Raw genomic sequence first — 24,283 nt, 5'->3', positions numbered from 1 at the left:
GAGCTGAAATGGGAATTTTACTTTTGGTCTTCCAAGTATATTTTTTAATTGTTTGTAGAATTCTGCCTGTACTGAATTGAACAGCTTAAAATTTTCATTTATTAAATTGCAGGTGGAAAGACAAATCTAATGCTTCTGTTATTTTACTGTAGATTCCAGCAAAAGAAAATAACGTAGATAGTAGGAACTTTTGAAAATTCTGAAATGCCTCTAAAATCAGAGTTGTGTACTCTCAAAGTTGGGTTGAAACTTGTTAAGGGATAGCATGGAAGAGTTACTGGGGAGGTAATTAATAAAATTGGACTGAAGTCCATGAACTGGTATGTAAATATATACTATTGATTTATTGGATATACATATATCGATCAAGTAAATATGCATTGTAAACTTTTATGCAAACAAGGACTGCAGGAATGGGCTTTGATTGTATATCAGAAAGTATTTTTCTTTCTTTTTTAAGACAAATACTATTTTAAAAAAAGTACTTTACCAACTTCTTTCAAAAAAATAAGACTATTTAAAAGGTGGTCATATTTTAAGGACCAGTCTTTTATTGTTGCTCTATCCCAGAACAGTATACTTCATCCATTAAAAAAAAAAAAAAAAGACATGAAATGATTTTGAGTTTATATTTATTGTCAGCAATACATCAGTTATGTAAAAATAACCCAGATGAAAATGTAAGACTTGTTACATTTTCATGTCATCTGTATTAACTGAATAAAGCTTAGTGACAATATACACAAATTTGCAGTTGTTGTACGTAAACATTTTGTGCTTTAAAAAAGAAATGTACATAATTTAAAAAATAAAAATGCATTACACAATTTACAAATTAACATTAACAAAAAAAAAGGTAAACATTCCTCAGACAGCTGCCTCCTTGTTCTACAAAATAAATATTCAAGTAAATTAAGTTAGGCAAAATAAACTCTTAACTTTGGGTGAGCACAATTTACATAAAGGTAAAAAGACAGATTTCCATTTAATTCAAGGTATATTTTACAGTGATTTATACACAGAGTTTTTAAATTGGTCTCTTCCGATTGTAATACTGGAAAACAAACTTTATTACATTTTGGCAGGAGGAAGGGAGCTTCAAAATGGATACTTTATACTAAATATAAACAAGCTTGTGCAGTTGCACCAAAGCTTCAAAAAGGAACTGCTCCAGGACTCAAAGCAGACACAGCATTCTAGAAACTACAGGTTTAAAAAGGAAAATACAAACCACCACATCAACAGGAAAATGTCTACTTTGCTATTTTCTGAATGGTTTATTTGATCACTGGAAACGTTACTTTCACAAACTAACAATCTACAGTAGTGGCTGCTTTAGGCACTGGATTTGTAGAAGCACTCTGATTTTTAAAGCAAAATGCTTTTCATTCTATACTGATAACTCACCTATTATTTATTTCTGTGTCAGTGCTAAAGGGCTTAGTCACCTTTGCAACTTTTAGCTTTACATACAATTTCAGCCATATTTATAGCCTAATATTTTTTTTCTTGATAAAGAGGGAAGCCATTCTGGCTTCAAATTTCTGTGCACTTTGTTTGTAAAAAATAAAAATAAAAAATGCACTCTAGATTTTAAATGCAGCACTAGTATGATGCAGATGTGCATCAGCAAAATTAGCTGTCCAGATATAAAATGTAATGCAGACTAAAATACTTGCATGGATTGCAAAGGCCAAACATTTAAATAAACTCCTATCCCTTTCTTCATTTTTAAGTACTATTTAGGGAGAAACAGGAGATGGTATGCCTTTAGCTTCATGTTATTAACTTCTTAGATTTTTGAGCATAGAAATCTTCAAGGTAAAAACTAGGCAACAGCTTCTGCTAAGACCAGCCCATATAATACTAAAGCTGTCTTGTTGCCAGTGAAAGAACCTGTTCCCTCAATTCCCTATTAGTCCAATACCATTTGACAACACAGAATCGGACTTTTAAAGTACAGAAATCATGATTAAGCTTTGTGTTTCCACATTTTTACCATTCTTTACCATTCAAACTTTACAACTTTTTCATCTTATTTTTTGCACATCTGATAAAATAGGAATCAAATAGTTTTTTCTTGTCTTCTTGTCTCCTACTCAGGAATGCTGAAATAATCAAATACATATAGATTTGTTTTTCTTTTTTCTTTCCTATGGATCTTTACAGAGAAATGTAAGACTGAAGCCCCCAGTTCTGCAACACATATGTGAACGAACCACTGCTGAGGTAGGGGGCCATGGCACTTCACCAACTGTGGATCAAGGTGTAAAATGAGAAAATAAACGTACAAAAGATTGTTATTGTCATTCCTCTCTGCTTATTATTCCCATTCAGGGAAGTACTTATGCAGTGGCAGTAAGATCATTTTCCTTTTACAGTAACACCACACTGGTAATGTAAGTTAGCTAAGTTAAAGTTGGGCCATAATTTTTCTTGGACATTGCACAAAATTAACATTGGTTCCAATAATTATTCTATATGGAGTAAAAGTAGGCAATTTTAAAGAATGATGTTATCTATTGATGTCAATGAGAGTTGTCATTGATTTCAGTGAATCTGGGCCAAAGTTTGCAAATCTAGTTTTATTCAGTGTGCAAAGACTGGTGCTTCTTGAGTAAATAGTGCGATGAGTAGGCAGAAATGGTTTAGGTTATAAAAAAGACCTGAGAACCTAATACTGAGCTTTACATAACAATTATTTTTGACAGGTTGCCTGATAAAATTTTGTAATTGTATTGCTTAATAGTGGCACAGTCACTTATATGTTTGCTTCAGGCTACACACAGAAGCCATTTTATGAGAATAACCCTTCTCAGGTCATGAATCACATCTGTAACAGGCATGTAGATACAGTGGCAAGTCAATAAGCTTCATGTCAGAAGCATAACACTGAAATGCCATAAGCATGGGAGAGGTTAACAGTGAGCTTTTATACTGCCGGAGTTTTAAAAAAAGTTATGACTATTAAAATGGCAAAACTACTCTTACTGTTTACTTGCCGGTACACTCAAGAGTTTAACTGAATAATTAAAAGAGTCTATCCAATTATCCTAATTAGAAAAGACAAAAAAGGGCTCTGAGTATTGCACTATCAGCAACAGTGAAAATGCTCTCATTAGTGAAAGAAAAAAAGCAAAACTTTTTCCTTTTAGTTGAACAAACAATCAGAATACCGTTTTAGACAGTAAGTATGTCACTCAAGATTAGAGGGCAACTGCTTTTCTTTTTCTTTTCTTTTTTTTTTTTTTCTAACAAAGTTAACAAATATAAAAAATCTAGTCATAAACAGCCTTCAAAGTACAATTAGAAACCAGCAGGACAATCTATACTTGTATAGGTAGATGGGGCAAGAAACTAGACACTTGTATTACTGCCATGATATAGACTACAAATGGCCGCTGTGACGAGACATGGCGTATGCAGTACACGTCTTTAGCCGATTCCATCCAGTCGCAGTCCAAACTGAATGCTACTCTCTTCAGGATTCAAGACCAGTCTACTTGACACTCCTTGCACAAGATACATCATCATCCTTTCTGAAAAGAGGCAGTTTCTATGGCAATACTAGTTAAGTGCATATCATGCTGCACTAATATAGTGCAAAAAATTGCCTTACACGTAGCAAAAAAGATGCAGGCAACAGTTTGAGTTAGAGAAAGTAGAAACGTATTGTAACATTTACAATTGGTATTATATTTTTCCAGGCAGCAACTGCTAGAAAATACTGAATCTGAGAATGCCTCCTTTCTGGATGTATACATGAGGCCTTTATACTTTGGAGTGATAACAGGACAGAATTTTGCAAGTGAGTCTTTGCCCTCTGAAATGCAGGTTAACACAAGTTATCATCAACTGCCAAACTGTTGAACTTGCTCGTGGGTTAGTCTCAGTTAAAAGTTAATTTTATACTAAGCACTAAAATGCTCTTTAACAAGTATATAATCTGGTAGAGTAATACATATGGTTCAACTGAGTATATATGTTATGCTTGAATATAAAGAGTCATAGACAGCTTCGTACAAACTCTTCATGCGTACTGATTATACTTGGTTAATGTTGCAGGGGCTTTCAACTGTTAATACAATGTCAGCTACAGTATTCTGGAGACAGAAGTGGTGCTTATAGCTTGTAAGACTGAGGAAAGACCACAAAAATCTCCAGCTGCAGTGTCTACTAATGTGATTCTGCCAGATTTCTCAGTGCTGATGGTCTAAAGTAAAGCAATAATACCTTGAATATCCATAGGCATTATGAAATCCATCTGTCTCTACCTGTGGTGCAGTTACCAAAAAAAAAAAAAAAAAAAAGAATTCAAAACACTTAATCCACTCCATAGAAAATCCCTGTGGCTTTGGATACCTTCTGATTCCAATCCAATAATTAAGACTCCATTTGTCACCATGAGAAGTTATATTTTACATATCTGCATCTCCATCATAAGCCAAGGTTAAAGGTTTCAGTCGGTTGTTCTGCCTTCTCTGGGGCTTCTTTGGCTTTTTGCTGAAACAATAAGATAATTTGTAAATAGAACAAGAAACTGATGACATAGAAATGATGGATTTCATTCTTCAATGAAAGATGACTGTGTCATTTTAAGATAATGCATTTGGTTGTTCATTTGTAAAAGCTACATACCTAAAACCTTCACTTGGATCAGCAATTATCTCTTTATCAACTCAAAGCAACACCTAATTCAAAGCTCAGTTGTCCGGAAACAGGCTGTTAGGGTGCTCACATGACTTTGATGAAATCCTTGGCACATAATCGTGCAAGATCAGAAAGTTTTCAGAAAAGCCCAGAGCAATATTTGTTCATGTATCAAAGCAGCAATCAGGTTCTTATAAATTATGTGACTCAAATCTTAAGTTCTCTTGACATATCAAGGGTTTCCACATTAAAGTTCCATCTTGTAATTAGTTTTATGTCATTATACTTTCTAGAGTGACTAAAGGTAATTCTAGATTTTAAAATCTTAAGTCTCAAATAGCAGGGATATGGTTTTCAGCCGTAATCCCTCCCTGTCTAGCCTTGAATTTGATTTTAACCCAGCAGTATTTCCAATACATTTGCCATAGTTTTAAAAAGACACCAAGCCAAAGAAAAATGTGTAATATATGCATTTTATCTTCAGTTAGATTATGTGAGCTTTATTTCTTGCCTTGTTTAGATGATACTATAAGCATTTCTTTAAATCAGGCCTCTGCATTCTCATTGTTTTCCAAAAAGCTTATCTCAGCTATATCAATCAGACTACCCAAATCGAAATCTTTGTTCCCAAAACAGGGGGGTTGCAGTGGCCTCATTCTGACAAATTTGCAGTGGAGCTGCAGGCTAATGGATTTTCTTTCCCTCAGAAAATAAAATATTTTCTTCCTTACTTACAGATAAGTGAGATTTGGGGGAACATTTACTAAAAAAAATAAATCCAGAAGTCCCCCAAATGCTGCCTATGCAGTACAGCCAAGAGCCTGATGTCTAAGACCACACTTCCCTCACCTTCTACCTTCATGGTCATTTGAATCAGAAATTCCAAACAGGATCAAAAAACTTCAGGGAGAGCATTCTCAAAAATTACTTGCTTTTGCAAAAAAAAATCTTCACTTGCTCAGCCAATAAGATTTTCAACAGAATATGATTTCATGTATGAAAAACACGAGAAAATTTCCAGCCTTATTTTGGTTGTATATCTCTATATCCTGTCAAATATCAAATCAGACTTGCCTGGTTATTAAATTTCCTTCTTGCTATTTCTCTCTGCACTTTGTGATACAGCTACAATGAAATTATCATGGACACAGTACAGTCATTCTTAACAGAGATAAACCAAGCAAAAATAAGCTATACACTGAGATATGACATATTTGCAAGAAGTTCTCCTGACCTCAAGACAGTCTGTCAGTTTATCCATCATCTGGGCTACAACCAGAGCCCATGAACCTCAGCTTGGACAAAAGAATATGGAAATTTAAACATCGCAGTTCACAGAAGTCCCTGCAGTTTCTACAGCTGCATATATATAAATGCTTGCATTATGGTCTGTGTGGGACTGCTTGTTTGTAAATAATTAAAGAACTCACCAGGCTAGATAGATCATAGAAACAATAAAGATGAGTAAAACAAATGCACCAGCAGCTACACCATAAACCCAGGTCTTCAGCCTCCCATCTAAAAGGAATGAATGTTAGTCAGTAGTGTTTGAGTTAGTCTTGTTGAATTATTAGTTCTGATATGCTACAGAATTACTTTTATAATCCAAAATAAATGTCTTCACAAGCAATTATAGCTTAATACTATTAAACAACTGAGCAATAGCTTCTCTGTGCGCTTCTGTTCTGCTTTTCAGCTGAAGTCTGGAAAATCCAAATGGAGCTGAGATGTGGGGCAGAGGCAGCATGGCAGCAAGTGGGAGCCACAAGGAACCCAGTCCCTGGGCCCACTGGCAATTCCTTCAGCAGGATGGCAAGGTAGCGTGTCAGCCTAGGGATCATTTATGCTTTTAACAACACCTTCCATTCTACCTCTGGAAATACAATTTGTCTGCTACTTTAATTCTTGTAGCTATTTAATTTTCCATTTTAAAATATGTTTAACACTTGTTTGACCTCATCAAAACCTTAGCTGCACATACACAATTTTCACTACAGCAGAAAGTAATACTTTTTCAATTTCTTCCTATACCAAAGGCAAGTCTTGTTGTTATTAAACAACTTCCCCTCACAGAACAAGCCAAACATTACCAAAAAGGACAACCCATGCTCAGAAATAGAGCAACAGTCTGTTTCTAAGAAGGACTGTACTTATGCGCAGCCTGTGCAGTTTGTATTTTGGACATGATGACCCTGCAGGCTGAGGTATACATCCCACTCTCCTGTTTGCCTTGATCCTAGATGCTTATCCTTGGAAATCTAAGGGAAGAATGGTGTGACTTTGTCTGTCCTTTTTTTTTTTTTTTCTTTTCTGAACCCCAAACGAGCAACCCAAGGTTAGAGCATGTTGTTTGACTCCCTGCTTTTATATGACTAATTGTACACACTGCTAAACTGCTTTTTGAAAACATTCTTTTACATGGGACTTGCTAGCCTTATTGCACTGCCTTGAAAATTCTGTTAAAAGCTGAAGTATTTCATTTGCAAGGGGCAAAATCATTATTTCATGAAGCCATGTGTATATTTGAAATATCACAGTAAGCAAACACAGCTAATTTTTTTCTGACCACTTACTGCTTCCTGATACCTCTGTAAAACCAAAAAAGGCATAACCAATGCAGCTGATGCTTCTGCAACTTAATAAGAACAAAAGTCATGAAGACTGGCTTTGTTCAGATTCACAGTATTCATCAGTATTCATTCAGTATTCACCTCTATTGCTGTGCAGTTAATTTCAGGCTTTCTGTTCTCTAACAATGCAAATTCTAACAGTCATGAACAACTTGGTCAAGACTAATATAAAAACATTTTAGCTTCATTATACTAATCAACCTAATAACATTATAATTGATGGTAACTCATATAATGGAAATAACGGATCCATTAAAGATGGATTGAACAATAGATTTGACCTGATATATCCAATGATATGATAGTAGGAATAAGGGAAATTTAGACTTCAATACTTCTAAACAGGTAATTTTCTTCCCTCCTTGGTTTATTTCCATTGGTAAATGTAATTGTTTGTTTTAAAATAGTATTATCTCATTGAAAGAAGACTGGCATTATCTTGTGTATAGATTTATTTAATTTTGTCAAAACAGGGAACTCTGTTAATGAGGTCATTCACATTATGCAAGCACATGCATCGAACCCAGGCACTCTCAATTCCCCCGGGATGGATTATTTCTAAGTATATGAGGGAATGGGTGTCTCAAACTCATCTGCTTTGGGTAATATATCAGCACAGACATCCCCACGGATAGTCTAAATACCCTCCTTTCTGGAACTGCAATATAATTTGTTGAAGAGTGTGAAAGACTTTAAAACTATTTAAGACTATTCTAAACCTAGATTTAGTAACTGCAAGAAGAGGAATAATCACAGTAGAGTAAACCTTTTCACAGTTAAACCTTTTCAAAACCTTTTCATAGTTACCTAATCCTGGAATGAAAACAATCAAGTATAAATCTTGTCTGAAGTGCCAAATGTTTACTGTCTTACACGTTTGCTCATACCTTCCCTGGAGGAGTTAGTTCTACTTAGTACTGTTGTTTATATCTGAGCTGAGCTATGTCTCCTTCCTAACTCAAACCAGGAATTACTGGAAATTTGGTGAGGTTTCATGAAATCCATCAACCATTCCTTGTTCCAAAAAACATGCGTGAGGTGATATGAGCATCCTCGTTCTATGCAGTTGAAGGCGGCTATCTGACATTTGCTTATTGTCAGCACTCCTACTGCTACAGTCCACCCTATGGCATTTTTAGGTGGAGTTAGCTAGAGTGAATAAAAAAATAACATATTTGGCAAGATGTTACTTTTTTAAAGGAGGGCCAGAAAAGTTCAGTTTTCTTTTTTATTGTGGATTAAAGTATTCACTAATTGGAGTAAAGACCATTTTATCGCAGGTATCAAATATAGTATCACAGTACAAAAAGCAGTCAATACTACTAGGACTAATGGGACCTAACTGAAGTATTTCTAACACAAACATGATTTAATCTGCTTATTATAAGTATTGCTGCAGTTCTCTAGTTGCAGCATTTTAGGGATTATGCATGTAAAGATGTTGTTTTCAATCTTCAGAATTCAAACATTCATAAAAGTTTTAGTAAGAAATAAATACTAAGACAAGCGTGGAAGAATATTTAGCTCTATGTAATTTATATTTTATGAAAGTTTTATTTATATCAATGTTAGTATCAGAAAATATTTACTGAAATTTGATTACATGATGGACTTTATCAAGCATTTTTAATGGGATAACTGTCAATATATTTCTTATCACTCAGGTGCTTGCTCAGCTCTAAAGAACATGGTCAATCATATGAGCGAATGTTGCCTATAGTGATTTAGAGCATGTCTATGCTAAATATCAAGATTATGGCCAGGTTTCATCTAACATGAATTAGTTTAGATATGGATATGTAAGAAAAGAATTACCATATCTATACTGATTGTTTCCCTGCAATTCATGCCATGACAGCAAACTTCAAGCAGCCCTTATCCTCTACAGACTTCAGTGCCACCTCACTCCTTTTTCAACAGCATTATTATGATAATCTAATATCCTGGCTTGCACCTTTGAAATCAACACCCTTCTAATTTCAAATAGATTCTGTGAATTTTAAGTAGCAGGGATTAAAAGAAATCTTCTGTAATACAAGATGTGATTAAATATATTGATAGGGTAGCAGAGAAGGGTAGGGATTTACTTATGCCTCTTCCTCTGTTTTCAGTCAAGGCAGATGCCCGTCTTCTTAAATGAACATTTAAGGATTTTTGTTTTCTTCCTTGGCACCACAAAAATGTAAATGCCAGGCCCTGCAGCAGTAGTTAAACATTATGAACTGCTCATTGCATGACTTCACCTGGCCCAAAAGGCTGTAGAAACCAGGTCCTTCCTCGTCCTGACTGGTTACTGGAGGGCTGGGTAGGGTTCACAGCTCGACTGGTTTTCACATCTCCCTTTTTGTCCTCCATGGTGGGGATCACCACCACCGGGATGAGAGTGCACTGTTCGAGTGTGCCATCAGAGGACATTACTTCAGTGTATCCATCTTCACAACTGCACGTTCTAGTCTGTAGGGAACAAGTGTTTTACACTGTGTAGCAGAAGAACACAGTTTCCTGTGAGCTATAAGGCATAACAACACGGATGACTGGAAGAGAAGACTGTTTTGATGACTGTTAGCCTGGAGAGTACGTCTTATATTTTTATGCAGGATTGTACCAAATAAACAGAGATTGTTCAACATTTAATTGAAAGGTAGAAAATGGTCTTAGGTTGATTTTAACAAATAATGATTAGCAGAATCTCTGAAAATGCTTTTTATTGGCACAATCTTTAAAATGCAGGGTGTGCGAAGCCCTCATGGGGGTGTTTAATGCTCCAATGCAGTAACACATACCTCACTGCAGTAAGTGTGGGGTTGACTGCACGGTGGGTTACATGACCTGTCAGCATCTGGTTGGCGCATCACTAAACAGCCCCCTGTAGGACAGAAAATCATATTTTGACATGGTAACACCTCTCCACTGATGAAATTACTGTTGTCATTATTTGCTACAGTATGTCATGGATTACCATTTTATTACTAATTTGAATTTAAGAGTCCTACTCTTAATCCTGGGTGAAATATTTTATTGGTAGAGTAAGGATATAGCATATTTATTTCCATTCATGTGCATTTTAGAAAACTAATATTTGGCAAGTGAACCTTTTTTGTTCCCTTTGTTCCTTTGCTGTTGCTCAAAAAAAGTTTAAATGTTTTGTGCTCGGGGAAACATTTTTGTTTCCTTGGTCCCTCCTTAAAACTATCATATTAAAACTGTGCCGCAATGAAAGCATATTTTTTATTTATATCTTTGCCTGTCAAACTGAAAACAAACTGCTCATCCAGTTTATGAATGGATACCTGTTTTCTGATGCTCCTCATTAGTCACTTCTACACATGCTATAGCTTTGCCTCTTATGAAGCCATGCTAGTCTAAGAGAGCTTTTTCAGAAGGAAAGAACACACACTGAATGCTATGGTACGGATATAGCTGTTTGCAGACTTTCCTTTTTATACTGTTCTAGTTCTCATAGCTACATCTTTATGTACAGTGCAGTTATTGTTATGGACCAACGCACACAATCAGGCTTTCAGTATCATTTCAGCCAGAATGACTTAAAAATGTTTAGAATCACTTTGAATGTACCTGGGTTTCCTTCTATCTTTCAGAAAAGGAATATGTATTACATACTTTAACATTTATACTGCAATGGGACAATTTATTCTGCATCTCCCTAATTAATTGCCTTTTTATACTGGTGTGATATGATAATGAAATCCTGATAGCTGAGGTAGGTCACGACCATAGCAGATGCAGTTAGATGTGGTTACATAGACCCAAGTGTTAACAGGATGGCTGATGAAGAACAAAGTAAACTGCTGGTTGACATAAGTTTTTCCCACACCCAGAAAGGAAAATTGTACATCCTAGCATACAAATCACATGCCTGTGAGCATCTATGTAATAAAATATCAGTCATCCAAGCAAGCTGAAGAAGGAAAGAGTTGCTTCATCGCCCATGGGAAACAACACCTTCAAGTAAAAAAGAACTATTCAGCACAGTAATATTATACAAGAAAATAATTAAAGACATTAAAATACCAGCATAATAATAATGTCTAAATTAAAATACACTCTTAAAGCCAGTTGCACAGCAAAAAGGCAGTAAAGAAACAGTCATCTAAGTAAAGCGTTGATTCTAGATCAAAATAAGTAACTTCTATCTAAGTCAATCGTGTATGTGTACCTGTTAGTTTGATCTCTTAAATATTTTCAAAAAAAAAATAAAAAATGTGTATTTACAACCTGCTTCACAATTATATACTTAATTCAGAGAAGTTCTCACAGAACATCATACCTAAGTGCTTTGTTTGAAAACAATCAGGAACATATGAGAAATATAGTTTGGCATTGTATGGGAACAGGTGATCACAGTTTCTGGAATTTTCCACTTGTCTTCATTTCAAATCAGAAAGGTACCATAGCTTTAAAACCATATAGGAAAAAAAAAATGTAAAGAGGAATACTATATAGAACCTCGATTAGTCTGCCTAGGAGGTCCTGTGAGGATTTAGAAAGGTTCTCAGATCCTTTTTCCCATCTATGTAGTTATGGCAGGTTTTTGTTCCTGTTGTTAACACAATAAACTATGAAGTATGTTTTGAAGTAGAGGATCTTCCCATCTTTTTCTTTTCTGTTTCTCTCTGAACATTTTTTCTGAAAACAGATGGTCAAGTTATGTATAGTATCCTGCTAAAGTCCCACCAACTGCAGGAAGCAAGAATATGAACTAGTACTTTTTCTTAATAATGTTTAGCTTATTTTATTACTCAGTCTTATAGTCTTCCCACCTTTTTCATGTAATATTACAGTCCTCCTCTGGCGTGAACATATTCTCAAATATTTCATAACTATGCCTTGGGCCATTTAATTAAATTAATAAGGTAAGACTTTGGACTGAGCAGGTTAACTTACTCCCATGACCAGCCATTCTCTTCTCAGTTTTAATCTGTTACAATCTGTCTTTCTGATAGTTTGTTATATGCTCTGTAATTTCATCTCTTCCAAACTGACCACTATTAACGCACAGGATAGTTCATCAAATATTTCTCTGATAGTCTAAATAAACTAAATCTACTACTTTTCCTTAGTAAATAGGCAATTTCCATATCCTTGTTAGTCTGATATAATGTTCCTTTGGTAACCAAGGATAATGTTTTATTATTATTATTGTTATTATATTTCCCATTTTTCACATATGTCCATGTTTTATAAATGCCAGGTTATCATTTTTATTAAAAAAACTTTGAAGAATAAGAAAATCTTTAAATCAGAAAATAATGATGAGGTTACATTAAATACTGCTAAACTCATGGAACTTACAGTACAAAAGAATCTGTTCCACTTACCCATTTATTTATGCTTATATAGGAGAGAATCATGAAAAATCTGCCAGCAACACAAATTCATACACTTGTCTTTCCTGGAATTTATCAGGTGGCTGTATTCAGTCACACGAGAACAAACTATTATTTATATGTGACTGACTGTGATTTATAAATATATTCTGCTTTTTAATATCTCAGAACCATAATCTCCAAGGTGCTATTTATTCTGAAGTTCTGTAGGACATTTAATAGATAATATCACATATTAATCTCAATAAAAAATCTGACTTAAAGTTTAACTTACCATATAAGCATCATAGCTAAGCAGGAAGCAATTAAGGTACATAAATAATGCCCTGTTGCATTCAGTGCGAAGATAATGCATTTTAGTATTTTTACAGCACAAGGTGACACTTGCAAAAGAGACTTTGGGCTATCAAGTATTATTTCAACACCTTGTAAAATAATACAAAGACTTTATTTCTAGTGACAAAACAGATTTTAGCAGTTAATTTCATCATTAAGAAGGATGGTATTGGCAGTCCATCAATTAGAGCTCACCCTCTTTGACTGACCTGACAATAGCTGGAATCGAGGATGTACTTACCCTGGTTGATATCAAAGCTATTTAAATAACAAATGCATAACTCTCATGAAATAAATCCCTAATTCTGACAAATAAATTCATATAAGTAACGTGTATGAAGATTTTATTGAATTCAGAGACCTCAGTCATTCTTTATTCATGGTGTTTTGTACTTTGGCTTGTATCAGAAGTAACTACATCTAACAGCTGTCTATGGAACTATCCTGCTAAACATTTATGTCTCTAATGTAAAGCAATAAATTTATATCAACATATTTATTAAAATGTTATTTTGTAATTGTAAGGAGGTATATATGCTTGATATTATCAAGCTTTCTGTCTCTCTCTGCATTTGTATACGCGTTGTACTTTAATACGTAAAAGTTCTGCTTGTTGTAGGTCTTGAAATGTGAAACCCTAAATTTAGAAGCATATAAATGACTTGTAAAAACATACAATATAAAATATTCCAGGTCCAATATAGAAGATAATATTTGTATTTACTTTTACCATTACATGCTGTATAATTCTGGAAGAGAACTGACATCTTTAGTATGCAAAAATATAACGATTCAACAATAGCACATTGATTTATATATCAAGAATGAGTGTTTTTAGCAGATTCTTCTTCCATTCATTGGAAACAAAAGTGTTATCCGCTTGTTTTCTAGGGTTTTGTGTGTATATAAAATTAATAGTTACCTGTGACGTTTAATCCATCTGATCTTTGGCACCACACAGTTCGAGAAGATCCCTTCCATGGGCTAGCCATCCATTTGTATTCATAGCACTGGCCATCTACAAAGAGAACATCTACTTTTCAAGAAATTTGGTGATAAGGTTTTAGGCTACCACTGGCCACACTCATCAGTAGACCAAATGTGTTAAATTTAATGCTTTTTATGAGGACCTTCCCTCACCCAGAAACTTAGAAAGGTCACTGTACACATGGAGGTCTGCACATACTGGATACATAACCTGATAGAGCAGACATCTTCTGGACACTAACTATAACATACATTATACTGTATGTGGAGTAAACCCAATTCAGTTAATGGGCAAAACAGACATTTCCAACAACCTTGTAATGGTTGTGGCCCATCTGTTGTGCAAAAGCTATTTAGGAGTCAGGTTTCTTTCCTGGTAAAGCTGAGCATCAGTCACTGCTCCAGTGAATGGTAAAGTAGGCTGGGCTGTATCTGCCTTCATATCTCTGCTCTACTGTACACCTCTCATATAGTCTGGGATAAAACATGAAGTCTTAAATTTTTCTGTACCTGAGCTCGCTTATAAAATTCTTTTTTGCTCTATCTGTCTAGCATCTGAATGGACAGGAAATGACTTTTCTTAGATACTTTGTCCAGAACCAGCACTATGATGGATACTTTCTAAAGTCATTGTCATGTGATTAACAAAAATTCAAAGGGTAAACAGAATTCTAAATTTGGTTATGCATCAAAACTTAAAAGACCTTTTTTTATTAGGAAGTTATCAAGAAGACAAGGCAATTATTATTTTTTTCTCCAAATCATACAAAGGTATTTCATTATTAAAAAAGGATCAAAAATTCTCAAAAAAACTGTGGTTAAAGTGGAAACATCTGATAGTTAACATGTTTTTCTCTTTGGAAAACAAAAAAAATGAGTGCATTTCTCTGTCTGTCAAAACCCATATTTTCCTAATTTTGATAACCTCAGCAGAAAGAAAACAAACTTGTTGTAGCTCTGTATTTTTTTTCTTACAGGAAGGGTGATGCTCTTATGTGTGTTTTGGTGCTTACCATTGCATGGCCTTGTTTCCAAAGCCTGTTCCGGGCAGAGATGTTGATTCTCTAAATCCTGAATGATCACTGCTCGAGATCGGACTTGTATCCCTCCAAAGCCGAGATCCTCACCATTAACACAGGTTAGCTGACAAAGGCTCCATTCTGACCACTCTCTCAAATAACAGTCTCCTGTCAAGCAGTAATTTTATAAGAAGGTGAAAGGTCACCAATATGTGAGGAGTTTTTGGCAATGAGTATGTCTTAGAAAAAAAAAAAAAGACCAAAACCTCAAATCCTTTTCTTAATTTTCCCACTTTAGTTGCTTTCACTCCTGTTTTTAAAAATGACTCATACAAAAAGGAAAAGGGAAAGTAATTAAAATGTCTATTCTGCCTATTCCATGCTAGGATAAGAGAGATGCAGAATGTTATAGCATAAAACCGAAAAATAAAATTCTACTGGTGAAATAAATTAGTGAGTTTGGCTAAAGAACATTTAAAGAAGATCTTAGGAAGAACATAAAGAGACCATTTTGTTAAAACTGCAGTATAAAATGGAACTAGACTGTACACAGACTCATAAATAAACCTCTTAGTTCTCATTATTTCAGTGAAAGAGCTATTAAAAATTCATGCTACCTTGCATTACACTGATGACAGATACAATCAGTACTGTGTTGACCAGATGCCTGATTAATGAAGGTATTTTATTTGCTAACATTAGGAAAGCATGTGAGGAAATGAATAATTGAAGAACTGATGTATACATAATAGGAAAGCAAGTAGTGATTTTTGGAAACATTAGTTGGAACATATCATTAGCACATCCCCACAGGGCAGTTATCCTTACTGGCTAAATGTGAGATTGTTGAAGAACAGGTTACTGCTCAGCAAAATTTAAAATCAAGCAGTAAGCAACAATTTTATATATATATATATATATATTTGACTAACAACAAAGCATAACAACACGGTTTTTACTTTACCAATCTTTATTTAAAAGGTAGAAATATGTGAAAATCATGCAGTTGGAATGCTGTGTATAGTCTAGATGAAAGATTCTATGTAGTGTATGAAGCTTCTCCATTTTTGATTACTTTCTATTTGAAAATGAATCTGAAATTAACTGGAAAAATGTTCTGAGAAAGAAGAGTTGCAAAAGGACAAGAATGTAGTACTGGGACAGAATGTTAGCTACATTAAAACTGAAGGAGTTAATCACTACTTCCGAAGACACATCACTAATGACTCTGCTGAAGAGAAATATACTTAAAATTCTACAAGTAAGCATTTGAAATGAACTGGAAGAGCTTTACTAGAAATTAAATAGTGCTATAGGCTCTTAAACCTTCTCAGTAGGAGGGTCATCTACAACAGCTCCTTTGGATTCAGTCGACATGCAGTAATAGTGCATGTCAGGTCTGCAAAGTTTAAGTGCTAGAAACACTCAGATTTTCTCAGAGATCAAAATATTACTTTCATTTGGAACAGCCCCTTTAAACAAAAAAATAAGACTCCGTAGCTTAATTTCTGTAGACACCCGTGAAACACATTGTGTTCTTTGCAACCATTAAAAGTGTTAATAAAGCTGTTACGTGGTCTTATAGGCTTAAAGCAAATACTTAGCTGTATATCAGCATTCTTTCTTCTAGGGTTTTATTTCAAAATATTATTGTGAAAAAAATACATTCATATTAGTTACAAACTGTGGCTGAGATGCATTTTATATTATTTAAAAACTGATATTTAAAAAAATTGATATATTGCCTTTAAACCATAACTCTGTTGGTCATTTGATGGATTAGTCAAATCAGTAAAGCACATGAAAAAGATTTTATTGCCTGTTGCTCATTGAGGCACCAATAACAGTAAGGGTACCAGCCAATCTTGAAACGCAACATTTATTTGAATAGCTTTCTTACCTGGACAAGGAACAGTGCAGGTTTCCTCAAGCACCATTTTCTTATTACCATCTATAATAGGCTCTATGTCTCCGCAGAATTCCTCATCTACTACTTTGCCCACATCTTCAGTGGATCCATCAAAAACCACACAGGAAATGTTCCTCGCTCGTGTCCCCTCTCCACACTGAGCATCCTGTGGAAGGAGGTACATGGATGCTGGACAGAGGAAAGTGCCAAAAGACTAAAACTGATCTATGTGTCATTGCCTCCTATTATTTTTTTTGCCTAACTACATATTCATTTGAGTAGGAAAAAGAAATAAGACATTGTTCTTTACATTTGCAACTAAAAAAATAATCTGCTGCTACCACTGTTATTTAAAGTACTGAGCTAGCTTATGCTTTTAAATTGAAACCACAATAGTATCTCAAGTGGAGATTTCTTCTAGTATGAGGCTTTTTCACTAAGGATGCCTATCTATTTCCACAGATATTCTTTTACAATATAAGGATTTTGATTACTAGTAAAAATGCTGTGCAGGTACCAAAGTTTACCTTTATACTTTGAATATCTGTAGGCATTGTTATATCTGTTGACAAATATGAACTCTAAGAATAAACCTTCACCTTTTGTATAAGAGATATGGAAGCAAATTGGTTACACTGCTTTTAAGCAGATATCCAAGCCTGTCACAAATGAGCCTAGTTATATAAGCTTCATAACTTCAAAGTCCCCTATGGCTTTTACCTCTACTTTGCATGCAGACCATTGACCATATTGCCATCGGTAACAAGGTTTTACTGGACAGGGTTTGAATTGCTCCATCTGAGAAGGACAAGGCCTCCCATCACCCTGAAATGGTTGATTTATGGTCCTTCTTCTGATCATTTTTCCTGTAAATGAGAAACAGCAATATAAATAACAACAAAATGGTTAGACTGATTTGTTCTTCAGGATGGTTCTGTGTTGGCGAAAAGAAATAAAATATAATAGGCTACATCAGCAGGGTTAAGTAAACTTTGTCCCCTGCTGCCCCAAAGAAGCGTTTCCTCATGCCTGCCTGCCTCTGTAAGCACTTTCTCCAGTCCACTGCTGGTGCTTTCCTTGCCAGGGTTTCTGTTTCCTTTCCTGCCTTTCTTAGCTCTTCCTGCAGTCTGGATATTTTTCTCCCTGGTGATGCTCAGTTGCTCCCCAGAAAACGAACTGCTATGACAGTCCCATTCAGTAACATCACTTCCTTTTCTAAGGAATATAGCATACAATAAGAGAACAAAATATAACAGCTATTGCCATTTTCTTATCTATATTTGTACTTCAAGCTCTTCCATGAAGACCGTTTTACTCTGAGCCTAGTAGCTGAAATGGCATTCCATACACTGCTAACCATCCAATAAGGATAGTGACATATTCCAGATCTAGAACAAAGAAGTTTCACAGCAGAGCTTTCTCCGTCCTATTTCAGCAGTATGTATATCTTAGTTGCCTAGCACAACAGTACTTCTAAGTCTTAATTCTGATACATATCAGTACAAATAAATAACAAGACTCTTCCATGACTAGAATAGTATACATGCTCTAAACTGAAAAACTTGCATATTGATCAGCAACATTTGGGAAAAATCAAATTAATGTGATCACAGTGAAAGCAACTCTCTCTCCCTTGCTTCTTGTTCTGTGTTTAAATATATGATATTTTGTGGTTCTTAAAGTTATTGATTCTAATGTATTTCTATGTATTTCTAGAAGTTTCGTTGTTCTAAAATCACCACTAATTAAATTCAAGAGGAAATCCTCCACCCCACCCTCCCACTCCCCAAGAAATAAAAATATTCACATCAATGTTTCTTTTGGTCTCAATATATCATTCATCATATCTCACTTTATTCCTCGAGTCAGAAACTACTGAAGGCCAAATTCTCATTCTCCTGAGTATGGTCTCATCAAAATAATATTTCCATGAATAAGGTTGATTTAGATCCCTGTCATTCACCCTAACTACCTACATTTTCTAGTTCTGCATAAAGAGATATTACTTATTTTACTTAAAACAAACAAACAAACAAACAAAAGCTGTTTTGTTTTTAAAATATTCCAAGACTACATACAGACCTGTAAGGCCACATGTCTGAGAGCACTCAGACCAAGATGACCAGTCAGAGAGCTGGCAGTTCACAGGACATTCCACCACACAAGATATATTCATTTGCCATGTCTTCTCCAAACCAAGCTAAAAGAAAATATTCAATGGTCAGCATGTAACATCCAGTCTGTGTCAACAGTGCAGTGTGTATGCATTTGGACAGGGTGAATCTGAAGCAAATAAGCTTTAAGCAAACATGAATTCATTACTAAATAAAAAGTAAAGCAATTAGGACTTTTAGAATCTCATTTCATAGAATCATCTAGGTGGGAAAAGATCTTTAAGATCATTAAGTCCAACCATCAACCTGACTGAACGAGTCCCATCATTAAACCATGTCCCTTAGTGCCATGTTCACACGTCTCTTCAATACCTCCAGGGACGGGCACTCCACCACTTCCCTGGTCAGCCTGTTCCAATGCTCGATCACCTCTCCAGGAAGAAGTTCTTCCCAATATCCATTCTAAACTTCCTCTGATGCAACTTCAGATCATTTCCTCACATCCTATCACTTGTTACCTGAGAAAAGAGACTGACACTCTCTGCACTGCAACCTCCTTTCAGATCGTTATAAAGAGTGTTGAGATCTCCCTTCAGCCTCCGCTTCTCCAGACAAAACAACCTTAATTCCCTTAGTTTCTCTTTATAGGTCTTGTTTTCTGATACCTTCACCAGCTTCATTGTTCTTCTCTGCACATGCTCAAGGAAGTCAATGTCTTTCATGTAGCAAGGGGCCCAAAACTGAACACAATATTTGAGATATGGTCTAACCAGTGCCATGTATGAAGGGACAAACACTTCCCTAGTCCTGCTGACCACACTATTTCTGATGCAGGGCAGCAGAGAGTGTGATGATGTCTGAATGTCAGTGATCACAGTTAATAAGCTTCTCTCTGACCTGTCTTAAATTGCATTTGCATTATTATGCACTTGGAGTCCCCACATTCTCTGAAAATACAATAGGTAGAGGACAAAGCAATTTGTGAAGTATCATTAAAGTATTTTGAATTAGGAATATATAAATACTGAACTATAAGCTATTAACAGCTGAATTCAGTTCAAGGCTGTCCCTAGTGCTAGAGAATATTATTCTGAAATTAGCTTTATTTAGCAAGTGATGACAGGAGCCAGGATCAAAACTAACAAAAGGAGGAGGTTGAGCATACATTTGATAGTCTGTTTGTCAGAAGATGTTGCATATGCAACAAGTTTCTAAGAGCTCAAGAAAGACTGAATAAGTTAATGGAAGAGCAATCTGAAGGTTTAAACACAAAGAAAACACATCTGGCAAGCACAGTCCAATAGCTCAAAACAGGTGAAGGCTGCTTGAGCAAACATAATCTTGTGTATAAAATAATGCAGCCCCCACAGGAAAGATATAGTTTTATGTCTGTGCTTAGACACAGCACAGTGGGCTACGTGGGCCTTTGATCTGACCCTGTAAAGCCACTTCTTATAAACTTCTGTGCTCCAGATTTTCTCCATCCAAGGCAGAAGAGAGATTCTGGCTAACACGTATGAGAATATATAATGCAAGAACTGATGGCATAAATATTAGCATGACAATAACAATCGCTGCAGCCTGCACAGCTTCAGAATGAGTTAAAAGAATAGGTTGATTATTAGGTGTATGATATAAAATGTGAAAGAAAATCAGTTCTGCCAATACGAAGAGATCTGCAGCTTCCCAACATAGAAGACTGTCCTCTTCACTGGCGCTTACCAGTGAACCTTGATCATTATTGAGGCCTTTCATAATCCCAGATGGCTGTGGATATCTCTAAGGAGATAAATCCATGGCTTTAAAGAAAAGACAAAAAAAAAAAAAAGGCAAACTAGACTCTTCACAACCTATTAATTTTAATGACTGCAAAGGTTAATGGCATAAAACCAGCAGTTAAGACTTTAAAAAGGAAATAAAACCAGAATTTCCTACTACACGCAAGCACAGAGCAATAATTAGGCACAACATTAACATATTCTCCATAAATAAACTACCACAAGTACTGTAAATGCCTCACCATGATAGACTCACCAAGTCTTAAATTTGCATTTGTAGTACTTCATATTGAGACAAATTGGATTTTAGACTTCTGTTCTGTTTTATACATCAAAGAATGAGTTCTTGGCTTTTCTCTGTAGCACAGTATAACCTTAATTATCCAGCTATCGCATAAAGTCAACACCTTAAACCTTTGGATAATCTGTAATTTGGATAATTAGGAAACCAGAGAATAGCCTTTGAAGTTGGCTTGGCATTTGGGTCAAATCTTCTGAGCAAAGGCTCAAAGCCTGCTGAATTTGTTCCTGGCCATTAGAGAAACATGATTTCTCTCTTTTATGACTGGCCTTCTCAGCTGGGCTTTGGCAACTATAGAAGGAAAAGCCCAAGAGAGATATTAAAAGGTGAAGAGGAGAAAGTCAAAGGCCAGATTACCCCTAGGGATCTGCCATTTGCACATCTTAGATGTTGATGTGCTGCTGAAGTGGATGTGGGGAACAATTTGCAGGCTCTAATTTGATATTAATCACATATTCTTTTCTCATCCCTCTCCTTCCTTCATTTGAACAATCAAAGTTCACCTTGCAGACCTTACAAAATCTATCTGACAAAACATCTGGAAAATTGTTCAGTAGTTCCCTTATCTGAAAGGGCTGCTGGATGAGTTCTATATGAGTTGTGGTTTCTGATTAGAGAACGGCAAACACTGGAATTACACTGAATGCTAGTGCTGAGCATCCTGTACTCCTGGTTGTACACGCCAGGGGCAGCCAGCTGCCAGACCAACATGTTCCATAAACCCTGTGATCCACAGAAAGCATCTATATTTGTTTCTAGGACTGTCTGGCACTGCAGATTAGCCTCTGCTGGAGGTTAATCATAATCTGACAGGCAGACTATTTGTCAATAAAACAAGTAAGTTTTTCATTTGCTTACTAATACAGATAAAACTGCTGCTTTCTAGGCTTTTCTGATCTTTAATTGCAGGTAAATGAACAAAAATAAGCCTACAAACATGACCAGGGCCAGCTTGCTTTAGGTGATTTTATTTTCAAATATTCAAGGTAAAACGAGTTCTTGTGATGTGCTAATTTTGTGGAGTTAGAGACCAAGTAATCCAGTGTCACTCTGTCCTGAGAGTTTGAAGGGAAGTATGTTAACATAACTAGGACTTGGAAATAAGCTCTAGAAATTGATTTATCCTGGCACTAATCAGGATGACTGGCTAGCTTCTTAGCTGATTGACTGAAACAAACATGAGATCACATGAAATGTATTGAAGAGAGTGATAGTCAAAAGACAGTGTGAAGGGTGTTTTTAATATATGGCTTTTATTAGTTTCTTGAACCATAAATTATAAAGTAAGTCAGACATTGCAGTCAGGGACCTTCATTTTTTAAGGGATCAGAATAGGTTTAGCTACTGTGATCTCTCTTCTTTGCATATATATACTGACAAGAATCATACTTCTATAAATGTATCTACCCATAAATTAAACAAAATGTCTGCTTTACTCAGACAGCTAATATAAAGTTTTATGATAGCCCAGGGAAATTCCATTAGTTAAATCATTACAAAATTATCTCACCTTTCTCTTATCCTCAGTCTCTCTAACCACACATACCTTATTTTGAGCTTAATATTTCTGTACTGTCCTTATAATGCAAAAATACATAAAAACCTTAACAAAACTGAAGGACCGCCTGTGATTAGATTACTGAGAAGTGCACGGTGTATGTACACGCATTTTGATTTCTTCAGCACTCTCCTTTCATGGCCTGGAAGGTCACAGAGTTCACTTTCACATCTTTAGGGCATTCCTCACAGCTTTAGGAATGAAGGGGCTGCTAAGATCTGAAAAGCTTGGCTTTGTTGTTAATCAGGTTAACAGGTTTTACTCCTCACAGTTATTGGTTCAGCCTTTGACCTTGCTGTACTACTGCTTACACATCCATTATTCAATAAATAGCTTTAACAGTCTGACTAGAGTGTGGATCAGAGCTTTCTGCAGGAAGATGTATCTCTATATGGTCTAGCAAATCAACAGGGCAAATAAAATTGTATCACAGTAGTTGCTGATAAAGCCAGGACTCCACTGCAGTGATGTCTGTTTGCCAGTCATTTATGGCAAGTTGTTTTTGAGATCCCTGTTATCTCTGTTGCCCTAATTAGTTCTCTGGGTAATAAACTTTCATTTCTTCTGGAGCAGGAAAGCTCCAGAGGTTTTCTGCAATGAAATTTCAACGTATAAAAAAACATTTGTTTTAAATGTTGCTTAAATTAATTCTTTGGTTAACAATAGGAATAATTTAATGCCTTTATGGAAAAAGAAATATATTTCCCCTAAATATCTAATAAAGACCATTTTTTTCCTGCTGAAATATTAATGTGGATGGATATTTTATATCGTGTTTTTGTATGAATTAATCAATATTGCTGTCTCCTACAAATAAACCAAGAGCCAAAATTTTTATTTTAATGCAATAAAATATTAAAATAATGCATTAATGCATCCTGCTATTAATTTCAGAGAAACTTGCTGGCAGGTGGGCAGATCCTGAATTTTTTCCTGAGACATAAATTATCCAATTACTAGATTTGATTTTAATCCCAAGATCTATGTGATAAGGAGAAACTTGGCACAAAAGCTGGGTGCCAAGCCTCAGCTGAAAACTTCTGCCTTTGCTAAGAACCTATGAATTTAAGAATCCAGGATTATGGAGGGAGTTAGAGAGGCCTAAATAGATCTAATACATCATTATAAAACCATAGTCCAAGGCACGTGACTCCCTCTGCTTCTGACAAGACTCCTTTCTCTATAGGCACGTCCTGAAGAGCAGCTACTAGCCAGGAAGGTCCAACAGAAGAGGTGTCTGCACCAAAGCTGCTGTGGAAGGCACTCCACCTTAGTCCCCCATTGCAAGTGATTTTGTTTCTGATGTCTGGGTGGTGGGGGAATGGTAGCCAACGCAATTTCAGTTAATTTTACATCAAGAAACACGGGTAAGACTTGTGTTGTTTTCCCCCCTTTCCTTCATATTACTATCTCCATGTGACTAAAAACATTAAGATTGATGCACAAAATACCATAAAAGATGTCCTGTAAAATATGAAGATAATTTGAACATTTGCAAAATCAGTCTTTCAAAATGTAAGGGTTCCTATCTGCTGATTACCTCTCCATATATGCTTCTATTTCATTAATATTTCATTCATGCTGCACTTTTTTTCACACTAGCTTGGGTACCTTTCACATTGCACAGCTGGATACGAGAAGTTAACATTCAGC

General features: G+C 35.5%; 1 protein-coding gene across 1 annotated transcript in view; it reads right to left on the bottom strand.

Moving 5' to 3' along the window:
* Positions 1-615: 615 nt before the first annotated feature.
* The window catches only part of THSD7A (thrombospondin type 1 domain containing 7A), a 293,994-nt gene continuing 270,326 nt past the window's right edge, over positions 616-24,283 (bottom strand). Inside the window, exons 23-31 of the mRNA XM_083824577.1 lie at positions 18,962-19,079; positions 17,600-17,745; positions 16,871-17,045; positions 14,965-15,138; positions 13,887-13,982; positions 10,064-10,146; positions 9,524-9,734; positions 6,081-6,168; positions 616-4,503 (exon numbers count right to left, since the gene is read on the bottom strand). Of these exons, the coding sequence (XP_083680703.1) occupies positions 4,419-4,503; positions 6,081-6,168; positions 9,524-9,734; positions 10,064-10,146; positions 13,887-13,982; positions 14,965-15,138; positions 16,871-17,045; positions 17,600-17,745; positions 18,962-19,079 (1,176 nt within the window). The 3' untranslated portion in view covers positions 616-4,418. The remainder of the gene's footprint in view (positions 4,504-6,080; positions 6,169-9,523; positions 9,735-10,063; positions 10,147-13,886; positions 13,983-14,964; positions 15,139-16,870; positions 17,046-17,599; positions 17,746-18,961; positions 19,080-24,283) is intronic.

Source organism: Anser anser, assembly GCF_964211835.1.
Source record: "Anser anser genome assembly, chromosome: 2".
NCBI classification, from domain to species: domain Eukaryota; kingdom Metazoa; phylum Chordata; class Aves; order Anseriformes; family Anatidae; genus Anser; species Anser anser.
This window is presented reverse-complemented; position numbering and strand designations above follow the sequence as displayed.